This window comes from Hyperolius riggenbachi, chromosome 5 (assembly GCF_040937935.1).
Source record: "Hyperolius riggenbachi isolate aHypRig1 chromosome 5, aHypRig1.pri, whole genome shotgun sequence".
NCBI lineage: Eukaryota > Metazoa > Chordata > Amphibia > Anura > Hyperoliidae > Hyperolius > Hyperolius riggenbachi.
In genome coordinates this window covers 23,466,925-23,491,718 of record NC_090650.1, presented here as the reverse complement: position 1 = coordinate 23,491,718, position 24,794 = coordinate 23,466,925, and the positions used below count along the sequence as shown (strand labels likewise).

The following is a 24,794-nucleotide window of genomic DNA, read 5'->3' as shown; positions in this document are numbered from 1 at the left end:
GAATATTTACATTGCTACCATTCTTACACTGTTAGTGGCAGAGGCCTCAAACCTGATACAGTCAGTAATTGGGTGACTGGGGACCAAATTCACTAAAGGCGGTGGAGCCACAAACAGCCAATCAGATTTGTTAGATTGATTTCAGCCATTCTGTTATTGGCAGGGTTCTCAAACTTGACACAGTTGGCCACTGGGTGACTAGGATTAATATTCAGGAAAGTGGGTGGAGTGTACAGCAGCCAATCAAAATTCATCTTTTGATTTTCAAGGGGAACATTTACATTGCTGCCATTCTTGCACTGTTAATGGCACAGATTATTATACAGAAAAGTGGGTGGAGCCTAAAAAAGCCAACCCAAAATTCACCTGTTGATTTTCAAAGGGAATATTAAAATTGCTGCCATTCTTGCACTGTTAATGGCACAAGACTCAAACCTGATACAGTTGGTCACTGGGGTTCAAATTTAGAAAAGGGGATAGAGCAGACATGGGCAAACTTGGCCCTCCAGCTGTTGAGGAACTACAAGTCCCACAATGCATTGCAGGAGTCTGACAGCCACAGGCATGACTCATAAAGGCAAATGCATTGTGGGATTTGTAGTTCCTTAACAGCTGGAGGGCCAAGTTTGCCCATGCCTGGGATAGAGCCACAAACAGCCAATCAGATGTTTTTCATTTCACTGGGAAAATACAAATTATTGATGCCAAGGACTCAAAGCTCACAAACTTGGTCATTGAGTGACTGTGTGTCCAGGTTACAAAAAGTGGGCGGAGCCAAAAAACAAATTTCACTGGGAAAATGTAAACTGCAGCCCTTCTTCACTGTTAATGGCAGGGTTCTCAAACTTTGCCAAGATGGTCACTGGGTGACTGAGATTAATATTCAGGGAAGTGGGTGGAGCTTATAATAGCCAATCAAAATTCACCTGTTGATTTTCAAATGGAATATTTAAATTGCTGCCATTTTTACACTGGTAATAGAAGATCAGAGCAGTTTCTAGGCTAAATTTCACCCAGGGCGAGGGTGTAAAAATCCCCACCCCACCCCCATGGAGCCAGGCATAGGTGCCCGCAGTACAGGTTGTACAGGTTAGCTACGTAGGTGCCTCCAGTATAGGGTAGCCTGTATAGTTGCCCCCAGTGTAGGTTAGATAGGTAGGTGCCTGCTTTATAGGTTATCTACGTTGGTGCCTCCAGTATAGGGTAGCCCGTATAGTTGCCACCAGTGTGGGTTAGATAGGTAGGTGCCCCCAGTATAGTTTAGATAGGTAGGTGCCCGCAGTATAGATTAGATAGGTAGGTTCCCGCGGTATAGGTTCGAAAGGTAGGTTTCCCCAGTATGGGTTTGATAGGTAGGTTCCCCCAGTATAGGTTAGATAGGTAGGTCCCCCCAGTATGGGTTAGATAGGTAGGTTCCTGCAGTTTAGGTTATATAGGTAGGTTCCGGCAGTATAGGATAGTTAGGTAGGTTCCCTCAGTATAGCTTGGCTAGGTAGGTTCCTGCAGTATAGGTTAGTTAGGTAGGTTCCCGCAGTATAGGTTAGTTAGTTAAGTTCCCGCAGTATAGGATAGTTAGGTAGGTTCCTGCAGTATAGGTTAGTTAGGTAGGTTCCCGCAGTATAGGTTAGTTAGTTAAGTTCCCGCAGTATAGGATAGTTAGGTAGGTTCCCTCAGTATAGCTTGGCTGGGTAGGTTCCCGCAGTATAGGTTAGTTAGGTAGGTTCCCACAGTATAGGTTAGGTAGGTAGGTTCCCGCAGTATAGGTTAGTTAGGTAGGTTCCCGCAGTATAGGTTAGTTAGGTAGGTAGGTAGGTTCCCACAGTATAGGTTAGTTAGGTAGGTAGGTTCCTGCAGTTTAGGTTAAATAGGTAGGTTCCTGCAGTTTAGGTTAGTTAGGTAGGTTCCGGCAGTTTAGGTTAGTTAGGTAGGTGCCCCGCAGTATAGGTGTTAGGTAGGTTCCCGCAGTTTAGGTTAGTTGGTATGGGCGGCATGTGTTGGGCGCAGGAGCGGGGGGAGCGGACATAATAATAATAACTCACCTGCTTCCGCCGAACCCGCGCTGCTTCAATGTCCTTCCTTTCCCGGCATCTATCTCATTAGTAACAGCGCTTCCTGTGATGACATGCGGTATGTCATCACAGGGGGCGCTGTTACCAGGCGACGGACGCCGGGAGAGGAAAGATATTGAAACTGCGGGGGAACGGATGAAGAAGGTGAGTTATAACTATTATGTCCATTCCACCGCTCCGGCGTCCCCCCTCCTGCCGCACAATAAAGCGCCCCGGGCGATTGCACATATCGCACGCCCATAGAAACGGGGCTGTAGCAGATGCCTCAAACCTGCTATAATTGGTCATTGGGTTACTGGGGTTAACTGGGAAAATGTGAACTGCAGCTATTCTTACACTGTTAATGGTAGGGTCCTCAAACTTTGCCCAGATGGTCACTGGGTGACTGAGATTAATATTCAGGAAAGTGGGTGGAGCCTATAATAGCCAATCAAAATTCACCTGTTGATTTTCAAGGACAATATTTAAATTGCTGCCATCTTTACACTGCTAATAGCAGATGCCTCAAACCTGCTACAGTTGATCATTGGGTGACTGGGGTTCAAATGCTGGAGAGGGCCGGAGCCACAAACAGCCAATCTGATTTGTTTCATTTCATGTGAATATACAAATTATTGATGCCAAGGACCCCAAAGCTCACAAACTTGGTCATTGAGTGTTTGTGCGTTAGGGTTAGAAAGTGGGCGGAGCCAAAACCACTCAAATGCATACACAGGCAACGCCAGGTCATCAGTGGGTGGAGACAAATACAAATTTCACTGGGAAAATGTAAACAGTCACTGGGTGACTGGGAATAATATTCAGAAAAGTAGGTGGAGCCTACAAAAGCCAATCAAAATTCACCTATTGATTTTCAAGGGGAATATTTCATCATTGCTGCCATTCTTGCACTGTTAATGGCACAAGCCTCAAACCTGGTATGGTTGATCATTGGGTGACTGGGGTTCAAATTTAGAAAAGGGGGTGGAACAACAGATTTGTTTTATTTCAATGCAAATTATTGATGCCAAAGACTGCAAAGCTCACAAACTAAGTCAATGAGTGTTTGTGCGTTAGGGTTAGAGTGGGTGGAGCCAACACCAGCCAAATACATTCCCGGGCAATGCCAGGCCATCAGCTACTACATAATAATAATATGGTAGGACATTAGATTATGACTATGGTAAGGATTGGAATGTGAGCTCCTCTGAGGACAGTCAGTGACATGACTATGTACTCTGTAATGTGCTGCAGGAGATGTCAGTGCTATATAAATACATAATAATAATATGGTAGGACATTAGACTATGACTATGGCAGGATTAGATTGTGAGCTCCTCTGAGGACAGTCAGTGACATGACTATGTACTCTGTAATGTGCTGCAGAAGGTGTCAGTGCTATATAAATACATAACAATAATATGGTAGGACATTAGACTATGACTATGGTAAGGATTGGAATGTGAGCTCCTCTGAGGACAGTCAGTGACATGACTATGTACTCTGTACAGTGCTGCAGAAGATGTCAGTGCTATTTAAATACATAATAATAATATGGTAGGACATTAGACTATGACTATGGTAGGATTAGATTGTGAGCTCCTCTGAGGACAGTCAGTGACATGACTATGTACTCTGTACAGGGCTGCAGAAGATGTCACTGCTATATAAATACATAATAATAATATGGTAGGGCCATAAACTATGACTATGGTAAGGATTAGATTGTGAGCTCCTCTGAGGACAATCAGTGACATGACTATGTACTTTATAGCATGCTGCAGAAGATATTAATGGGCCAAATACAGTAGGATGCGAAAGTTTGGGCAACTTTGTTAATTGTCATGATTTTCCTGTATAAATCGTTGGTGGTTACGATAAAAAATGTCAGTTAAATATATCATATCGGAGACACACACGGTGATACTTAAGAAGTGAAATTAAGTTTATTGGATTTACAGAAAGTGCGCAATAATTCTTTAAACAAAATTAGGTTGGTGCATAAATTTGGGCACCACAAAAAAGAAATGAAATCAAAATTTAGTACATCCTCCTTTAGCAGACATTACAGCCTCTAAATGCTTCCTGTAGGTTCCAATGTGAGTCTGGATCTAGTTCATTCAGGTTTCATGGCTTCCGAGCATGGACAGCTCTCTTTAACTCACACCACAGATTTTCAATTATATTCAGGTCTGGGGACTGAGATGGCCATTCCAGAACGTTCTACCTGTTCCTCTGCATGAATGCCTTAGTGGATTTTGAGCAGTGTTTAGGGTTGTTGTCTTGTTGAAAGATTCAGCCTCGGCGCAGCTTCAGCTTTGTCACTGATTCCTGGACATTGGTCTCCAGAATCTGCTGAAACTGAGTGGAATCCATGCGTCCCCCCACTTTGACAAGATTCCCAGTCCCTGCACTGGCCACACTGCCCCACAGCATGATGGAACCATCACCGTATTTTACTATAGGTAGCAGGTGTTTTTCTTGGAATTATATATTGTTTTTCCTCCATGCAAAACGCCTCTTATTATGCCCAAGTAACTCAATTTTAGTTTCATCAGTCCTCAGCACCTTATTCCAAAATGAAGCTGGCTTGTCCCAATGTGTTTTAGCATACCTCAAGCGGCTCTGTTTGTGCTGTGGGTGGATAAAAGGCTTCCTCTGCATCACTATCGCATACAGCATCTCCTTGTGTAAAGTGCGCCGAATGGTTAAAAGATGCACAGTGACTCCATCTGCAGCAAGATGATGCTGTAGGTCTTTGGTGCTGGTCTGTGGGTTGACTCTGACTGTTCTCACCATTCGTCACTTCTGTCTAACTGAGATTTTTCTTGGTCTGCCACTTCGAGCCTTGACTTGAACTGAGCCTGTGGTCTTCTATTTCCTCAATATGTTCCTAACTGTGGAAACAGACAGATGAAATCTCTGAGACAGCTTTCTGTATCCTTCCCCCTAAACCATGATGGTGAACAATCTTTGTCTTCAGGTCATTTGAGAGTTGTTTTGAAACCCCCATGTTGCTACTCTTCATAGAAAATTAAAAGAGGGAAACTTACAATTGACCCCCTTAAATACTCTTTCTTATAATTGGATTCACCTGTGTATGTAGGTCAGGGGTCGCTGAGCCTACCAAGCCAATTTGTGTTCCAATAATTAGTTCTACAGGTTTTGGAATCAATAAAATGACAACAGTGCCCACATTTATGCACCGGCCTAATTTTATTTAAACAATTATTGCGCACTTTCTGTAAATCCAATAAACTTAATTTTACTTCTCAAATATCACTGTGTGTGTCGGTCAGAGTTCAATTTATCTGTAAAAAGTCTGTGTGTGTCTTTTTACAGATAAATTGGTCTTTGATTTTGACACAGCACCCCGGTAATATTAAGTGTATATATTGCTAAAATTCTACTCTATAGGTGTGCAATACCTAATCTACCTCTGTATGTCGGTCAGAGTTCCCCAACCCTGTCCTCAAGGCCCACCAACAGTGCAGGTTTTGTAGGAAACCACAAACATTCTCAGGTGAGGAAATTAGTGACTCAACAGAGTTGATTAACTACCGTTGTGGCTTTATACAAAACATGCAGTGTTGGTGGGCCTTGAGGACAGGGTTGGGGAACACTATCCTATATGATATATTTAATTGACATTTTTCATCGTAACAACCAACGATTTATACAGGAAAATCATGACGATTAACAAGGTTGCCCAAACTTTTGCATCCCACTGTAGTCTGATATGTGTAATATTATTATTATTTTTATAAAATGGCCTGGTTTTCCACAACATTGTTCATATAAATATTATAAAGTACATTCTGCTTGCCTATTGACGCGATTCTTCCTCTCGTCTGACAGGTCACGCTCATCGGCGGTGTGACATGAACGGCAGCTGGGAGTCGGTGCCGGGAAACAATCGCACGTGGGCAAACTACACAGAGTGTGCGAAATTCCTCTCCAACGAGACCAGAGAGCGGGTAAGTGAGATCGGTTATCGTATATGGAGCTCTGACTGTAAATAAATATGTTGTCGGGGTGGCTGACATCTTATCTCAGCGGTTGTTCATCAGAAAGGTGGAGCGATCGCTTTGAAATAGTAGCGACTGTTTATATAAAATGATAAAAGGAAATATCGAGCAACAAATGTATAAAACTGTAAAAGTCACTTAAAACTTGTAGAATTAAATATTTTAGATTTTTGGTAGGTTTAGGAACTCCACTGGCACGCCCGGTGAATCTCCGGAGAGATGTGCTGTAATGCCTGGTACACACCATGCGTTTTGGGGAGATTTGCGATGATTAGCGCAAATCGCCCAAGTAAGAACGGGCCCATAGGGTTTCACTACACTAGCGCTTTCAAAAGCGCTAGCGTTTGAACGTTTTGCCGAAATCCCTGGCAAAACGCTCAAGTGTGAATGGGCCTTAAGTGGAAAATTGATCAGGAAAACTATCAGAAATGAGATCGGACCTGTCGGAATTAATCGATTTGACCAGTCTATCTGACGGGGAAATTCCATGGTGTGTACCAGGCATGATGTTTAGTACACACAATGCAATTTTCTATCAGATTGACGGTCTAAGCGATTCTTTTCAACAGGTGCAATCCGATTCCTGATTTTCTGATCACTTCCATAGAAAATTGATCAGAAATCGATCAGGAATTAGATCGGACCTGTTGAAAATAGTCGCTTTAACCATCAATCTGACGGAAAATTGCATCGTGTGTACTAAACACCATGCCTGGTACACACAATGCAATTTCTTGTCAGATCAGCGGGTCAAATTGATTATTTCCAACAGGTCCAATCTGATTTTTGCAATCGTTTTCCTGATTGATTCTCTAATCACTTCTACACAAAATTGATCAGAAGACAATCAGAAATCAGATTGGACCTGACAGAAATAATCGATTTGACCATCTATATGACGGAAAATTGCATTTTGTGTACTAAGCATTAGATGTGCTGAGTGTTATCACTTGTGTATGGCCTGGAACCCACTGAAACCAGCAAACGCGAAACGCAAGCGCTAGCGTTTTGTCTGAGCAGTTTGCAAGCGGATTCATGTGCGTTTTCGGGCGCATTTTGCAACATTGTATTTTTTTGCTCAGCGGTTGCGTAGCGTTTTGCGTTTTTATCCTGATTGGTCCTGTGAAGTATTTTTCATTTTGTTACAGTGTGCTGAACCGCAAAACGCTAGCAAAACCGCTCAGTTTAGGTTTTGCTGAGCGTTTCCGCTAGCGTTTCAATACTTTACATTGAAGCGCTAACGCTCCCAAAATGCTGCACGTCCTGCGTTTGCGTTTCTGGGAAACGCAAACGCTCCTGTGGAGTTTGCCCCATCCATTAACATTGGCCCAGCGTTTTGGCAAAGTGCTAGCGTATCGCAGCGCTGCCAAAACGCTGCCAAAAGCGCTCCTGTGGGTTCCAGCCCTAAATGATTTTCTTTTTGCCTTTTATCTGCTTTTCCTGCGTTTCCTTTATTATTAGCTCTCATAGGAGGAAAACAAAACCCCAAAGCGTCAGCATGTTAAGCTACGTACACACGTGCAACTAGCGCACAACGTGCACATGACCTGACGAACCGCACGACCTGACGTACCACACAACCGGTATGTCCACGCGTCCGGACGGATAAACGACCAACTCATTTATATACTGCGCATGCAAGCGGAGCGACGGACTACACATTCAAAGCAAGTACAAGTCGTTCAAACGACCTGTACACACGCGTCAACTGCACGATATCAGACCAACAGTCATGTGAGTAGATCCGACAGTTGCATCGTGCAAGCCGCCTGTTATCAGTCGCTCGTCAAGTCGTTTGCACGCGTACACATGCCTGATTGTCGTCCACCAGACTAAAGTCAGATGACAATCAGGCAGTTTGGTTAAGCGTGTTTGTGTACCTTAAAGAGGAACTCCAGTGAACATTTTACTGCTGGCAGGTGATGTAGCTGCTGCATGCTTTTTGGCAGTTTAAAACAGCTGTAAACAGCTATTTCCCACAATGCAACAAGGTTCACAGACAGGAAACTGACAAAAATTTGAACGTTTCTTGTGGGAGGGGTTACATGTGGGAGGGGTTTCACCACAATATCAGCCATACAGCGCCCCCTGATGGTCTGTTTGTGAAAATGAATAGATTTCTCATGTAAAAGGGGTATCAGCTACTGATTGGGATAAAGTTAAATTTTTGGTCGCAGTTTCTCTTTAAGTAGGGGAAATTTATAGTACTCTCCCACACAGATGTTTTCTGAAACGCGGCGGGGTTCCGGACTTGGGACACCGTAAATGACGTGCTGTTCTAATGTCAAACGCGTTAGCCGATAGCCATATGCAGTGGGGCGACGAGGAGGGTCAGAGCCCAAACGTCCTCTGTGTCGCCAGAACATCATAAAACTAACACCGCAGCCAAAAAACGGAGGAAATTAGTTACACTTATCCAGAATCACACTTTTACCGATGAGATAACAATCCTCTTTGTACTTGCTCTCCGCATGGAGCAATGCCGTCAGTGTAAAATGGATTTAGAATAAAATAATTCTTAGCCAAATGTACACTCCAAAGAAAGCCTAATTAGTGGCGAAAAAAATCAAGATATAGATCATTTCAGTGTGATAAGTAGTGATAAACTTATTGGCGAATGAATGGGAGGTGAAAGTTGCTCGGATGCATAAAGTTAACAACCCTTTGAGCTGAAGTGGTTAATGAAAGTTTGTTAAACCATGTTTAACTACGGCCGATTACACACAATAATCATTTGCTTTCAACGACCATCATTATGGATCTAATTGTGGACGGTTGTTCACTGCATGCTTGTTTCTGGTGTCAATCAGACACTACTGCAGCCAAATAGATGCCTAAGCAGGTCTGCCAGGCACCTGGGATTGTTTAAAAGGACATAAACATGGCAGCCTCCATATTCTTCTCACTTTAGTTGTTTGCTATTCAGCTGACAGGAAACATGACACAGATAAGCGCAGAAACACTTCAGAGAGACGATAGTTCTGTTTCCGCGTTTACTCTCCGCGGTGAGGGACGCGCGGTCGCAATGTAAATATTTTTGCTGTTTGTATCCAGTCTGGCCTTGCCGTGGGCGGTAATCGCCAGCACCGGCGGATTATTGTGGGTTTCGCTGTCATATATCGCCAAAACCGTGCAGCATCAATGTGATGTATATATATGTAAATGGCTGCTCTCCCCACCCCCACGCAATTAAAACAGAGCGGAGAGAGACAAATATCCTGGGCTGATGATGACATGCTTTTTACACGGAGATCGCATGTAGCCGCCCACGTGTTAATCAGGTTTCATAAATTCATTATGCGCGCCGCTTAATTATGAATTACACTGCGAGCCGTCTCCGCTGTCAGCTGGGCGACCGCGCACTATTCTCCACGCTTTATATTGCCCGCTTATCGTGTTAGCGCTGATTAGGGTAATAAAAGCATATGGCATTAATTGGGATTTACAATTCCTTCGTCCAACCTTTTAAAAAGACACTGAAGCGGATTTTTTTTTTTTTTTGATATATTGAATTGGCTGTGTAGTGCGGATAATTACTAGAACATTACTATGGTAGGGATTAGAGTGTGAGCTCCTCTGGGGACAGTCAGTGACATGACTATGGACTCTGTAATGTGCTGCAGAAGATGTCAGTGCTATATAAATACATAATAATAATATGGTAGGACATTACACTATGACTATGGTAGGATTAGATTGTGAGCTCCTCTGAGGACAGTCAGTGACATGACTATGTACTCTGTAATGTGCTGCAGAAGATGTCAGTGCTATATAAATACATAATAATAATATGGTAGGACATTACACTATGACTATGGTAGGATTAGATTGTGAGCTCCTCTGAGGACAGTCAGTGACATGACTATGTACTCTGTAATGTGCTGCAGAAGATGTCAGTGCTATATAAATACATAATAATAATATGGTAGGACATTACACTATGACTATGGTAGGATTAGATTGTGAGCTCCTCTGAGGACAGTCAGTGACATGACTATGTACTCTGTAATGTGCTGCAGAAGATGTCAGTGCTATATAAATACATAATAATAATATGGTAGGACATTACACTATGACTATGGTAGGATTAGATTGTGAGATCCTCTGAGGACAGTCAGTGACATGGCTATGTACTCTGTAATGTGCTGCAGAAGATGTCAGTGCTATATAAATACATAATAATAATATGGTAGGACATTACACTATGACTATGGTAGGATTAGATTGTGAGCTCCTCTGAGGACAGTCAGTGACATGACTATGTACTCTGTAATGTGCTGCAGAAGATGTCAGTGCTATATAAATACATAATAATAATATGGTAGGACATTACACTATGACTATGGTAGGATTAGATTGTGAGCTCCTCTGAGGACAGTCAGTGACATGACTATGTACTCTGTAATGTGCTGCAGAAGATGCCAGTGCTATATAAATACATAATAATAATATGGTAGGACATTACACTATGACTATGGTAGGATTAGATTGTGAGCTCCTCTGAGGACAGTCAGTGACATGGCTATGTACTCTGTAATGTGCTGCAGAAGATGTCAGTGCTATATAAATACATAATAATAATATGGTAGGACATTACACTATGACTATGGTAGGATTAGATTGTGAGCTCCTCTGAGGACAGTCAGTGACATGACTATGTACTCTGTAATGTGCTGAAGAAGATGTCAGTGCTATATAAATACATAATAATAATATGGTAGGACATTACACTATGACTATGGTAGGATTAGATTGTGAGCTCCTCTGAGGACAGTCAGTGACATGACTATGTACTCCGTACAGTGCTGCAGGAGATGTCAGTGCTATATAAATACATAATTATAATATGGTAGGACATTACACTATGACTATGGTAGGATTAGATTGTGACCTCCTCTGAGGAAAGTCAGTGACATGACTATGTACTCTGTAAAGTGCTGCAGGAGATGTCAGTGCTATATAAATACATAATAATAATATGGTAGGACGATAGACTATGACTATGGTAGGATTAGAGTGTGAGCTCCTCAGAGGACAGTCAGTGACATGACGATGTACTCTGTAATGTGCTGCAGAAGATGTCAGTGCTATATAAATATAATAATAATATGGTAGAATATTAGACTATGACTATGATAGGATTAGAGTGTGAGCTCCTCAGAGGACAGTCAGTGACATGACTATGTACTCTGTAATGTGCTGCAGAAGATGTCAGTGCTATATAAATACATAATAATAATATGGTAGGATATTAGACTATGACTATGGTAGAATTAGATTGTGATATTCTCAGAGGACAGTCAGTGACATGACTATGTACTCTGTAAAGTGATATACTGTATATACAGTATATTATTTTATTGATGTCACTGGAATTCAGAAAATTTGGAAGAAACTAATGTTTTTCTGAGTTTTTTTTTTTTTTTTTTTTTTTTTATTGATCACAGTCAAAAGAGTTTCCACCTACCAGGCCCTAGGCACCTGCATGTCTGCCTCTTAGCAAAACCAGCTCTCCTCAGAAGCCTCACAACAGAGAACCGACTGTTCTCCAAAGCTGTCATCCAAAAACATATATTCAGTCAATAAAAGTTATCGTCGGCAGTTTATTCCTCTCTTGTGTGAAACAAGTCAAACTTTGCAGATGTCGTGTTTATTTTTGATACATTCTCTCCATCACAGGCACTTTATTGGAGTTTTTGTAGAACGCTGGAGGCGGGGCCGGTTCTAGACTGTTTGCTGCCTGAGGCAAACTTGTGAGGATGCGCACCCTCACCTCCCGTTAAAGAATGATTGCACAGCACCCGACAATGTACTCTGCTTTATGTAATGTTCTCACATGACACGCTGCAGCTCAACACAATAACACGCTGGCTGGCTGGCTGGCTGGCTGGCTGGCTGTGAGTCTGTGAGAAATAACCTGCTACCCTCAGCAAGTCATCCGTCCTCCAATCCTTCTCAGGAAGGTACACACAGTACACAAATGCTGCCTCTGAAATCTCTGCGCCTGATGCTAATGTTTCACTTTGCTTCATGAGAGAACCGGCCCTGTCTGGAGGGGAATTTAAGGAGAAGAAAAATGTTTTTTTTTTCTACCAGAAGTATTGCACAAAATGTCCCTCTTTCATTCTGCATAGCGAGTTTTCTTTATTTGTTTTATCACCTTTTACTTTTGTACTTTATTGATTTTCTGTTCTTTTTTTTATTCTTCAATAATTTTTGTGGTGCAGAACACAATGGAAGATAGACGATATTACTTGTATTTAAAGGGAACCTTAACTGAGAGGGATATGGATGTTTCCTTTTAAACAATACCAGTTGCCTGGCAGTCCTGCTGATCTCTTTGGCTGCAGTAGTGGCTGAATCACACACCTGAAACAAGCATGCAACTAATCCAGTCTGACTTCAGTCAGAGCACCTGATCTGCATGCTTGTTGAGGGGCTGTGGCTAAAAGTATTAGAGACACAGGATCTGCAGGGGAGTCGGGCAACTGGTATTATTTTTAAAGGAAAAATCCATATCCTTCTCCGTTTAGGTTCCCTTTAAGTCAGTTTCCTTCGCAGGGGGCACAAATAGAAACATTTAACAGCTGCCCTTCTAGTCTTATTGTCGCTTTGATAAATCAGAGGGGTTTTTTTTTTTTTTTTTTTTAGGCTATTTTGAACGCTTTGTACCATTGAAACGACTTTCTCTATTTTACCTGTTTCAAACCTTAACTGCCACGTCCGCAGGAGACCGGCGATCGATTTTGGGCGCCTCTGATATTTGCTTCGTGACGTTGATGCCTCTTGATTGAAATTGCTTCATGGCGAAAAGAGCAGAACATTGGGGGCTGCGCAGGAGATGCGAAAGGAGCGATTGCATCTGCCGCCGTGACACGCTCACGTTTCGCACTTTCCTCTTAAACTCCCCGGCGTCAGCCGCTTCAAAGGGAAAGCGTAAAACCCTGAAAAGGTTAAAAAGCAGGACCAAGCCTTTACCTCTCGCTGGAAGAGTTTAGCCGCCTGCTGACTTCAATCAGCGCTTTCTGCTGGGACAGCGCTACACCTGAGACGCGATGCGGAGAACCTGATTGAAAAGATCGCTGTTTATCTACAAAGGCGTCGCCGTTGCTTAGGCAGGAGGAAGCCGGGAAAACTTTGTGGCGTAACTTTGCTGGGCTTACGGAAGAATGAATCTCCAGCACAAGTATAATCCCAGCTGCTGAAAGGAAGGATTTTAGCTGTAGAACAAGGGCGTAACAAAAGACCCTGCAAGGGAAGCAGCCGCAGGGGGGCCCAGAAGCCACAGGGGGCCCCATGGGTGGAGAAGTTTCTATTCCCTGTCCTGATAGACTGACAAAGAGAAAAAACTTCCTGCTCTCTGCACAATTGTTCTAATGACTGCATCTGCTTAGCCACTGATAAGGAACCATACAAAGTTTTGCAGACAATCCCTATTCAGTGTTCATCAGGGTCTTGTGTACAGCGCTCCTCTACTACCAGCCTCTCTACCCCTCCCCAAGCGTTGTGTACTGTAGTGATGCATGAGGAGTCTGGGTAGAAAAAGCTTTCTGCTCTCTGCACAATTGTTCTAATGACTGCATCTGCTCAGCCACTGATAACAAATCAAACAAAGTTTTGTAGACGGTCCCTATTTAGTGTGCAGCGGGCTCTTGTGTACCGTGTCTAACCCCCAACCTCTCTACCCCTCCCCAAGTGCTCAGTACTGCAGTGGTGCTGGAGGAGTCTGCAGAGCCCCCTCCCCAGCCTCTCTACCCCTCCCCAAGTGCTGTGTACTGTAGATAAGTCTGCAGAGCCAGTTCTGCTGCATCAGAGATGGACAGAGTGAGTGTAATAAGCTGAGGCTGGGAGCACACTAGTCTGTCAGTTTTCTGTATGTGTTTCCTGTACACCATATGTGTCTGTATGTGGGAAAACACGCACGTTTTATCACAGAAGCTAATGTAACTGATAGAGAAAATGCTCCCAGTGCTTCACTGCTGTCTGTATTTATCTGCATGGGGAAAATACATTCATATGTGCACTAGCCAACTGAATAACATTGGTTCTCAGTTTACCTGTGCAGAGAGGGGGGGGGGGGGACCCATCCAAAGTTTTGCAGGGATGCCCAGTGATTTCTAGTTACGCCCCTGCCCCAGTGTCTCCCCCTCTGTCCCCTTCTGTCCCCAGTGTGTGCCCCTTTGTCCCCAGTGTGTCCCCCTTTGTCCCCAGTGTGTCCTCCTCTGTCCCCAGTGTGTCCCCCTCTGTCCCCAGTGTGTGCCCCTTTGTCCCCAGTGTGTCCTCCTCTGTCCCCAGTGTGTGCCCCTTTGTCCCCAGTGTGTCCTCCTCTGTCCCCAGTGTGTGCCCCTTTGTCCCCAGTGTGTCCTTCTCTGTCTGCCCTTTTTTGTGCTCCCTCTGTTTGTCCTGTGCTCCCCCACTTTGTCTCTTGCCCCCCACCCCCATTTTTTCTGCGCTCTCTCTGTGGCTCCTGCTCCTCCCATTTGTCTTGCGCTCCCCTCATGTCCGCCGATATGATTGGTCATGTAAGTTGTTCAAAACGAACGATCGTTGTGAGTAATCAGCCATCTTTAAACATCAATCAATGAATGAATGAATGTAAACTATATTGTGCAATGTTATGAAAAACAATAGTTTGTCGTGTATGGGGCCCTTAACAATGTAAGTTTTTTTTCCCAACTTCACTTTCACTGTAAGAGAGTAAAGCGACTCCGGCGATCTGGAATTCACACTACTTTATGCTCCAGGCAATAACCGCCGTGACTGCAAGCTTATGGAGGGAAATCGCTGCTTTGTAAACCTGCTTTTTGGCAGGGAAAATGTTTCTAAAATGTTGTAGCTTGAATAAATATGATATTAATTTTATTTTATTAAACAGAAAAATAAGCCTGCGTAGCCAACCCCAATTCCTAATAACCCCCGTTGTGTTTTACCAAACAGTTGGGTGGCCCATAAAGCGAAACCAGTTGCTATGAGCCCCGCCCCTGCCCTGACCAAACACAGACGCCATAATAAAAATATATTTTAATGAAATATACACACCTGGTTTAATAACCCTTTATTAAAATACATTTTAGTAATCCATTACTATATTCCAATATCCTTTTTTTCAGCTTTTCTGTTTCCCACTGTAATTCCTCTGAAATGATCAGAGAACATCCTTCTGCCTTTCGTATCCATTGTTCCCCCACCAAACACCGATTATAAGCTACGGTATGTGCTCCATTGGGATATTTGAATTTCTCATTGGTATTTCTGATAATTCCATTGCTCTTGGCCAATGAGCGTCCTTTGCACTTCAACTTGTCTTGTTGATGTCAGCCACCCAGCAAACAGCCTCTAATGAACATATGCAGGATTTGCCTATCCTGAATCCAGGGTGTGCTGATCTCTGCTACCTCCAGTATGTACAGTATAAGCTGTTACTGTGTGCCTGTACTGATAGTAAACTAGCTGCAGCGTGTGCTGATCTCTGCTACCTCCACTATGTACAGTATAAGCTGCTACTCTCTGCCTGTACTGATAGTAAACTAGCTGCAGCATGAGCTGATCTCTGCTGCCCCCAGTATGTACAGTATAAGCTGTTACTCTGCACCTGTACTGATGGTAACCTAGCTGCAGCATGGGCTGATCTCTGCTATGTACAGTATAAGCTGTTACTTTATGCCTGTACTGATAGTAAACTAGCTGCAGTGTGCACTGGTCTCTGCAACATGCAGTATGTACAATATAAGCTGTTACTCTGTGCTTGTACTGATAGTAAACTAGCTGCAGTGTGTGCTGATCTCTGCTATATCTAGTATTTACAGTATAAACTGTTACTTTGTGCCTGTACTGATAGTAAACTATCTGCAGTGTGTGCTGATCTCTGCTACCTCCAGTATGTACAGTATAAGCTGTTACTCTGTGCCTATGCTGATAGTAAACTAGCTGCAGTGTGTGCTGATCCCTGCTACCTCCAGTATGTACAGTATAAGCTGTTACTCTGTGCCTATGCTGATAGTAAACTAGCTGCAGTGTGTGCTGATCTCTGCTACCTCCAGTATGTACAGTATAAGCTGTTACTCTGTGCCTATGCTGATAGTAAACTAGCTGCAGTGTGTGCTGGTCTCTGCTACCTCCAGTATGTACAGTATAAGCTGTTACTCTGTGCCTGTACTGATAGTAAACTAGCTGCAGTGTGTGCTGATCTTCTATCTGCAGTATGTACAGTATAAGCTGTTACTCTGTGCCTGTACTGATAGTAAACTAGCTGCAGTGTGTGCTGATCTCTGCTACCACTAGTATGTATAGTATACGCTGTTACTCTGTGCCTGTACTGATAGTAAACTAGCTGCAGTGTGTGCTGATCTTCTATCTGCAGTATGTACAGTATAAGCTGTTACTCTGTGCCTATGCTGATAGTAAACTAGCTGCAGTGTGTGCTGATCTCTGCTACCACTAGTATGTATAGTATTAGCTGTTACTCTGTGCCTGTACTGATAGTAAACTAGCTGCAGTGTGTGCTGATCTCTGCTACCACTAGTATGTAAAGTATTAGCTGTTACTCTGTGCCTGTACTGATAGTAAACTAGCTGCAGTGTGTGCTGATCTCTGCTACCACTAGTATGTAAAGTATTAGCTGTTACTCTGTGCCTGTACTGATAGTAAACTAGCTGCAGTGTGTGCTGATCTTCTATCTGCAGTATGTACAGTCTGACTGGGTTTGCCACGTGTTTGTTTCAGGTGTGTGGTTCAGACGCTACTGATGCATAAAAAATCAACAGGACAGCCAGGCAACTGGTATAGTTTAAAAGGAGATAAATATGGCAGCCTCCATATACCTCTGGTTCCTTTTAAACCGTCTGATGCTCTGGTTATTCAAACGCTGAATTACCAGCAATGTTTGCAATAACATTAAATTGCACGGTACCTCCCATGGCTGTTACATCCATGAAGTCATTTGCAGCGGAAGCAGAGTTTGCCTTTAGACCTGTTGCATTGTGGGAGAGCTCGCGTCTTCCCTGCGCCGTATGACAGACGAGTCCTGCGGCGGGTCCTGAAATTCGCGCTCTTACAGTTCCTGCAATCAATGGTACTTCCCGCGATTACCGCACGACAGATGTATGCACAGCTTGTCATCTACCTATATTAAAGATGATTAATTGCTGCAAAAACACGCGGTCACATTAATCGACACCGAGGGAGCGAATAACCCCCTGACCCGACATTCCTCGCAGGCCTAAGGAATAGTCACACAGTTGGCGCTAGGCAGAAATTAAAGAGGAACATTAGCAAAAAAGGGAAAAAAATAAATCTATACATTTTAGTGAGAAGTTACAAAATAGACGAGACATCGAGAAATTATTGATATTCGCCATGTCATTTGTTCACGTTGTTTGATCACTAATGAGCCTGCAGGGCATCATCTTTACTTCTGACAGAGAAGAAAAAAACTAGACAGCACCAACTGCAATTATTTTTCACAGGGAGATACTGGTTGCTGGGCAGTTGGAAACAGCTGTTAATCCCCACAATGCAACGAGGTTCACAGACAGGAAACTGTCAGGACCATGGTCATGACATCACACTGTGGGAGGGGTCTCACCACAATATCAGCCATTCAGACCCCCTGATAATCTATTCGAGAAAAACTAAAGCTTTTTCATGGAAATGGGGATATCAGCTACTGATTGGGATGAAGTTCAATCCTTGGTTAGGGCGTTTTGCATTTGTTTGTTTTTTGAGCGCCGGCTATTTTAAAAAACGCCCTAAATTTGCTAGTGCAATGAATCCTCATGGGATAGTTCATATCAGCCCATTCGTCCGCTTTCCGCTCAGCAAAGCGCTGCCTGTACCATTTTTAGGGCGAGATTGCTACAGTGGAAGGTATAGGAAAAGCGCAAAACGCTCACAAAATCGCTTTGTGCGATTGCGTTCGTTCTTTTAAGAATACATACATTATTCATTATTATTTTCCGGGTCAAAGAGTTCACTTTCTGACTTACGTCCGGAAATGATAACGCAAATCGCTCTGCAAAAGCGCTGCACACAAAAACGCAGCACGCAGGTAAGCGGGGGAAAAAATTACTCACAAAATTGCAAAACGCTGGCATTTGCAATTTCGATTTTAGATGTCAACAAAGCCTAAAGGTGGCCACACACGCTACAATAAAATGATCCGATTTTACAGCAATTCAATAAAAACGATCGGATCTCCTGGAAAAATCGAAAGCTTTTTTTTTTCATTCGACTTAAAAAACTTGATCGGATTTCCCGTTTTTTTTTTTATTATTATTTTTATCTATCTGGAATGCCAGATATTTTTTCTTCAATTTCTCTAAAGATTGTATGGTGTGTGTTAGATTGTCAATGTATTAATATACACACCCTAGCAACCTTCTCAGAGTTTCCAATCATTTTTATAATAATTGGGGGGGGGGGGGAATTGAACATAGGTGTGTGGTACATTGGTCATATTTTTGAAATGTTACAATCAGTCAGAAAAATTGATTGCAATTCGTAAATTGAACAGATATTTAAAAAATTGTATGGTGTGTGGCCATCTTTACAGTTTCTTTTTAAAGTGCGGTTACCAGCCTTTCTACTGTCAATAGCGTTTCTTTTCTTTTCTCAGAGGTACAGACTAACCAGCAAGCTCATGGTGAACCTGGAACTCATTGGAGTGTGTGAGGGGCTACAATGGTCCTAAAAGCCCCCTTACTAAAATGCTAAGGAAAATAAAAGTTTACTTTTACAGGACCTAGGTCCTGACATCACACTGTGGGAGGGGTTTCACCACAATATCAGCCATACAGCGCCCCCTGATGATCTATTTGAGAAAAACAAAAGCTTTTTCTCATGGGAAAGGGGGTATCAGCTACTGATCGGGATGAAGTTCAATCCTTGGTTAAAGTAAACTTGAACCGAGTAAAATTATTTAAAACAATCACATTATGTACCGGTAAATGAATATTACATACTCACCCCACCGTCAGTTCTTTTAAGAAGCTCACCATTTTCTTCTTACAACGCTTCCTTCCAGTTCTGACAAGATTTTGTCAGAACTGAAATATAGCATTTGCTGTCAGTTATACTGTATATCAGTTGCCATCAGTTATATCTAAAAGGGCAACTGATTAGCAAGGTAATAACCATGTTCCCCTATAGCTGAAGTGGGCGATGTTTCAGGAAAGTGGGTGGAGCCTACAACAGCCAATTCAAATTCACCTATTGATTTTCTAGGGGAATATTTAAACTGCTGCTATTCTTACACTGTTAACGGCAGAGGCTTCAAACTTGCTACAGTCGGTCATTGGGTGACTGGGGTCCAAATTCACTAAGGGGGCGGGGCCACAAACAGCCAATCAGATTTCCTTGGTGGAAAAACAGCTTCCATTCACACATTTTTGATGCCAGAAACCTGAAAGCTCACAAACTTGTTCATTGAGTGACTGTGTGTCCAGGTTACAAAAAGTGGGCGGAGCCAAAAACTAATTTCACTAGAAAAATATAAACTGCAGCCATTATTATACTGTTAAAGGCAGGGTTCTCAAACTTTGCACAGTTGGTCACTGGGTGACTGGGATTAAAATTCAGGAAAATGCGTGGAGCCTTCAACAGCCAATCAAATTCACCTGTGGATTTTCAAGGGGAATATTGAAACTGCTGCCATTCTTACACAGATTAAAATGAGCCATAAATTACTTTTCTCTTATGTTGCTGTCACTTACAGTAGGTAGTAAAATTCTGACAGAACCGACAAGTTTTGGACTAGCCCATCTCCTCATGGGGGATTCTCAGGGATTTCTTTATTTTTAAAAGCATTTAGTGAATGGCAGTTGCTCTGTCCAACTGCCAAAAAAAGTGTACGGTGAGCAGGGAGGCTGGCCAGCATCTTTGTATACATCTTTTTCGGGGAGTGTCTGTATAAAGAATAAAAGCCATGCTGAGAATCCCCTATCGAGAGATGGACTAGCCTAAAACCTGTTGAGGTTTGGCTCTCTGCTCTGCCTTTGCCTTCTTAGAACAGAAGGAAATTTGCAACAATTCAGCTATAAGTAAACATTTGGGGTTACCCACAATGCACCACTACTGAATATGCAAATGATCTCTTTTCGCCCTTGTAAGCCAGGCTAGCATCCAGAACCGCTGATGTATAGCAATCCACTATTCCGCTAAACTCCTTCTATTCTACTAATTGTGTACAAGAAGTACTCCCCGTCATGAAAGGAATACATATTTGTTAATTGAGCAATAAATAGACTTTATGATGCAAATTGAAAAGGAAGAAAAATAAATAAAAATTAAAAAAATGACAGGAAATTGTAAATCTGGTATGTTGGATGAACCCAGATCCAGCGAGCCCGTGGGAGACGAGGTTAATATTCCTCTGCTGCTAAACGATATTCTGCTGGAAAACATGGTGGCGGCAATCATCGTGAAACCTCCACGGCCGGGCAGACGGGAACGTTCGCGTTTTGTTCTCTTTTTTCCCAGCAGATGTGAGATTCTGGAATGTTTTTTAGGCTTTTGAGCTCTCTCCCGGGAGTTGTGCTGCTGTGAGCTGAAATCCAGTCAAGGTCAACCTGCCCTAATAGAAAATAAACTTCCTATTTCACCACGTCTGAAACATGTCAGACTTTTAGCATCCATTAGGTGGTCGCTTATTTTCGCCCAGAGACGGTTTTCACTTTCCAGTCAGCTTCAATTTACCTTTATTTAATTGGAGAGGAAAAACATGCATGCTTGTTCCCAGATTTCCTTTAAATTATTTTTAAAGGAAGCTAAAGGGTTTTTTTTCTACTGAAAAAAATTGTTGTGCCTTTTTACATCAGTGGCACACATGCCATCTCACTAATATCATAAATGCGAAAGTCTGGATGTTTGGATGTTTGTTACTCGATCACGCAACAATGGCTGAGCAGATTTGAATGAAATTTGGCACACACATAGTACATTACCTGGAATAACATATAGGATACTTTTTTATCCCCATAACCAAAACGTGGCGGAGACATATACAAATTTCACTGGGAAAATATAAACTGCAGCCATTCTTACACTGTTAATGGTAGGGTTCTCAAACTTTGCACAGTTGGTCGCTGGGTGACTGGGATTAATATTCAGAAAAGTGGGTGGAGCCTACAAAAGCCAATCATAATTTACCTATTGATTTTCAAGGTAATATTACATTTCTGCCCTTCTTGCACTGTACAGTTGGTCATTGGGTGACTGGGGTTCAAATTTAGAAAAAGGGTGGAGCCACAAACAACTACCGTAATCAGATTGGTTTCGTTTCAATGCAAATTTTTTATGCCAAGGACCGCAAAGCTAACAAACTTGGTCATTGAGTAATTATGTATTAGGGTTAGAAAAAGTGGGCACAGCCAACACCAGCCAAATACATACCCGGGCAACGCCGGGTCATCAGTGGACGGAGACAAATGCAAATGTTGCTGGGAAAATGTAAACCGCAGCCATTCTTACACTGTTTATGGCAGGGTTCTGAAACTTTACATAGTTGGTCACTGGGTGACTGGGATTAATATTCAGAAAAGTGGGTGGAGCCTACAAAAGCCAATCAAAATTCACCTATTGCTTTTCAAGGGGATATTTAATTGCTGCCATTCTTGCACTGTCAATGGCACAAGCCTCAAACCTGCTACTGTTGGTCATTGGGTGACTGGGGTTCAAATTCAGAGTTCAGCCAATCAGATTTGTTTCATTTCAATGCAAATTATTGATGCCAAAGACCGCAAAGCTCACAAACTTGGTCATTAAGTAATTGAGTAATTGTGTGTTAGAGCTAGAAAAAAGTGGATGGAGCCAAAACCAGCCAAATACATACCCGGGCAACGCCTGATTTATTTATTTATTTTTAAGTCTGCGCCCCGGCCTTAAAGAGAACCTGAGGCAAGAAGCGTCTCAGGTTAGGTACCATACTTACCAGCGGCTTCCTTGAGGCTCTGGTGGCTCCTGTCACTCGCAATAGTGCCGGAAAGCCTGGCTGAGTCGCGCTTGGTCACACTTGCCCAAGCGTGCTCCTCTATTCCTGTGAGAGTTCTGCGTCTGCGCAGTAGTAGTGTGCAAGCGCATAATGCTCCCAGCTGCGGAAGCACGATGGGGGAGTGGGCCTGGCCGGGCCACGCATGCACGACGAAGCGCAACTTGGTCAGGCTTTCGGACACTATTGCGGATGACAGGAGCCACCTGGGGAGACGGAGAGTGACGAGCGGCCTCAAGGGGGCTTAAGGAAGCCCCAGGTAAGTATGGAACCTGAAACCTGAGACGCATCTCATCTCAGGGACTCTTTAAGGCTCCCTTCCTCTGCGGATATGATGCCGGGAAAAGGTTTCTTTTGTCCCTCTCTTGCAGAACCCTCCCTCCCCCCCCCACATGCAGTGGACCATGATGAATGGGATTGTCCAGCCAGAGGAGCCCCACGCTGGCATGCTCAAAGCCATCCTGTGTTGGGACAAGGAGTTAAAAGTGTCTATTTTTTAAATGGGGTTGGTAAAATGGGGAGGGGGAGTGCTTGATAAAATGTTTTTGAAAAGAAAAAAAATGAAAAATATATAGACCTAGGGAAGTACTGAGACAATGTATGATGTGTGGCGCTGAACGTAGCTTAGCAAAAGCAATACAGATCTCAGCCATACACCCAGCAACACTTTAACCACCTTACGACCACCTAACGCCAATTGGTGGTCACTTGGGGGCTCCCCAAGGACCGCCTAGCGCTGATTGGCGTCAGTTCCTGGGGAGGAGAGATCATCAGGGATTGCGCTCGCAATGATTGCGCACGATGTTAGATTTACCGTACATTGCACACCAATGCGATCTACCTGTAAAAAATAGCCTGGTCACAAGGGGGGTGTAAGCCTGTGTACTTAAGTGATTAAAGCAGGATTATCAGCAACAAGATCAAATTCCATTTACCCCCTGCTCAGTGTTTATTATGTAGTCTATATCCTGACCTTGCATTGCAAGCATCTATATATATAATAGAGTAAGTGCCTCAACCTTCGAGCAAGAAGAAGAAGTACTTTGCATGAGAAAATGTATGCGTGATCAAACACCAAGTTTTAGGCTTCTTTTCCACGGACTGTTGAGCTGTGTGCTCAGCAAGCAGTTACCAGGCAGCAGTGAGCAGATACCAGGCAGCAACAAGCAGTTACCAGGCAGCAGCAAGCAGTTACCAGGCAGCAGCAAGCAGTTACCAGGCAGCAGTGAGCAGTTACCAGGCAGCAGCAAGCAGTTACCAGGCAGCAGCAAGCAGTTACCAGGCAGCAGTGAGCAGATACCAGGCAGCAACAAGCAGTTTCCAGGCAGCAGCAAGCTGTTACCAGGCAGTAGTGAGCAGTTGTAAGAGTTTGAGAGGCATGTTACTGCCTATCAACTGTCCGTGGAAAAGAGGCCTACCCTAGCAAGTCTGGCTTTGCAAATCTGGCCTAATTGGCTATTCATGAGGCAATGCTCATGCAAATATGCATTTGCTTTTGCATGCCAAACTATGCAGGGTCAAAAAACCAATACTGCAAAGCGGTCGCCCTGCTACATGCCAGTGATGAGCGAAAATGCAAAAATTTGTTTAGATAAATTTTTACCGAATTTTCGCCTAATTTCGTTTTGACAGGCAAATTTTCCATCTAATTTTTTTCACATTAATTTTCGCCTAAGGCCAGTCATTTTCGCATTACTTGCGTATGATTGCGGACATTTTCCACATAAGGGCATTAGCGCCTGCATTCAGAGAAGTTTCTTGCGCATTATTGCGGGCATTTTTCCGTATAAACGTCCGCATAGATTGAATTTCCATGCGGATTATTGTGGACATTTTTCCGCATAAGGGCATAAGCATCCGCATACAATGAATTTTCGATGCTGGTCGAAAACGCAAATATTTCTGAAGATTTTCGTGAAAATTCGCCAAAAAATGAAAACGGGATTTTCGAGACGAAAATTCGCAGGCAACAAAGCAACACTGCTACATGCTACATTAGCACTATCCAGGAGCGCCACGGGGAGGATTCCCAATGCCCCCCTTTTATACAACTGGGGGGACCACAGGGTCCCAGGCTCTCTCACTGCCTGGGAACCACAGCGACACCCCGGAGGGGGAGGCGCAGGCGACCCCCCCCCCCCCCCCCAAGCGTGGCCAGCGTCGGGGAGAGCCGTCCACACCCACCTCCCAATATTAAATACAGGCACTTACCTTAACGTCCGTTGCGTTCTGCTACATGCGCATTAACTTGGGGGCACCACATGAGAAAGGTGTGAAGCATGGGTCACCCCGAGCTTTAGAGCTCAGGGCTGGCTCACATACAGCACTCCAGAGGGGGGGGGGGGGGGGGAGGACAGGTGCAGACAACTCACTCCAGGGCTCACACCACCGGAGCAAGCCATCCACCACCTGCCTCCAAAGGATACAAACTGCAAAAAATGCTTTCCATGAGAAAATTAATGCACATGTAGCAGAACACAATGGACGTTAAGGTAAGTGCCTGTTTTTAATATTGGGAGGTGGGTGCAGACGGCTCTCCCTGGCGCTGGCCACGCTTGGGGGGGGTCGCCTGCGGCACCTAGCCTCCCCCTCCGGGGTGCCGCTGTGGTTTCCGCGGTCCCTCCGGTTGTATAAAAAGGGGGCATTGGGAATCCTCCCTGTGGCGCTCATGGATAGTGCTAATGTAGCATGTAGCAGTGTTGCTTGCGAATTTTCGCCTAAGTCATTTTCGCATCG

The 24,794-nt window shown here is 43.6% G+C and overlaps 1 protein-coding gene across 2 annotated transcripts in view; it reads left to right on the top strand.

The window, feature by feature from the left end:
* PTH1R (parathyroid hormone 1 receptor) overlaps positions 1–24,794 on the top strand; it is a 452,655-nt gene that overhangs the window by 352,237 nt on the left and 75,624 nt on the right. For both annotated transcript variants that reach the window (XM_068235179.1, XM_068235181.1), the window contains exon 4: positions 5,907–6,025. In XM_068235179.1, the coding sequence (XP_068091280.1) occupies positions 5,907–6,025 (119 nt within the window). The remainder of the gene's footprint in view (positions 1–5,906; positions 6,026–24,794) is intronic.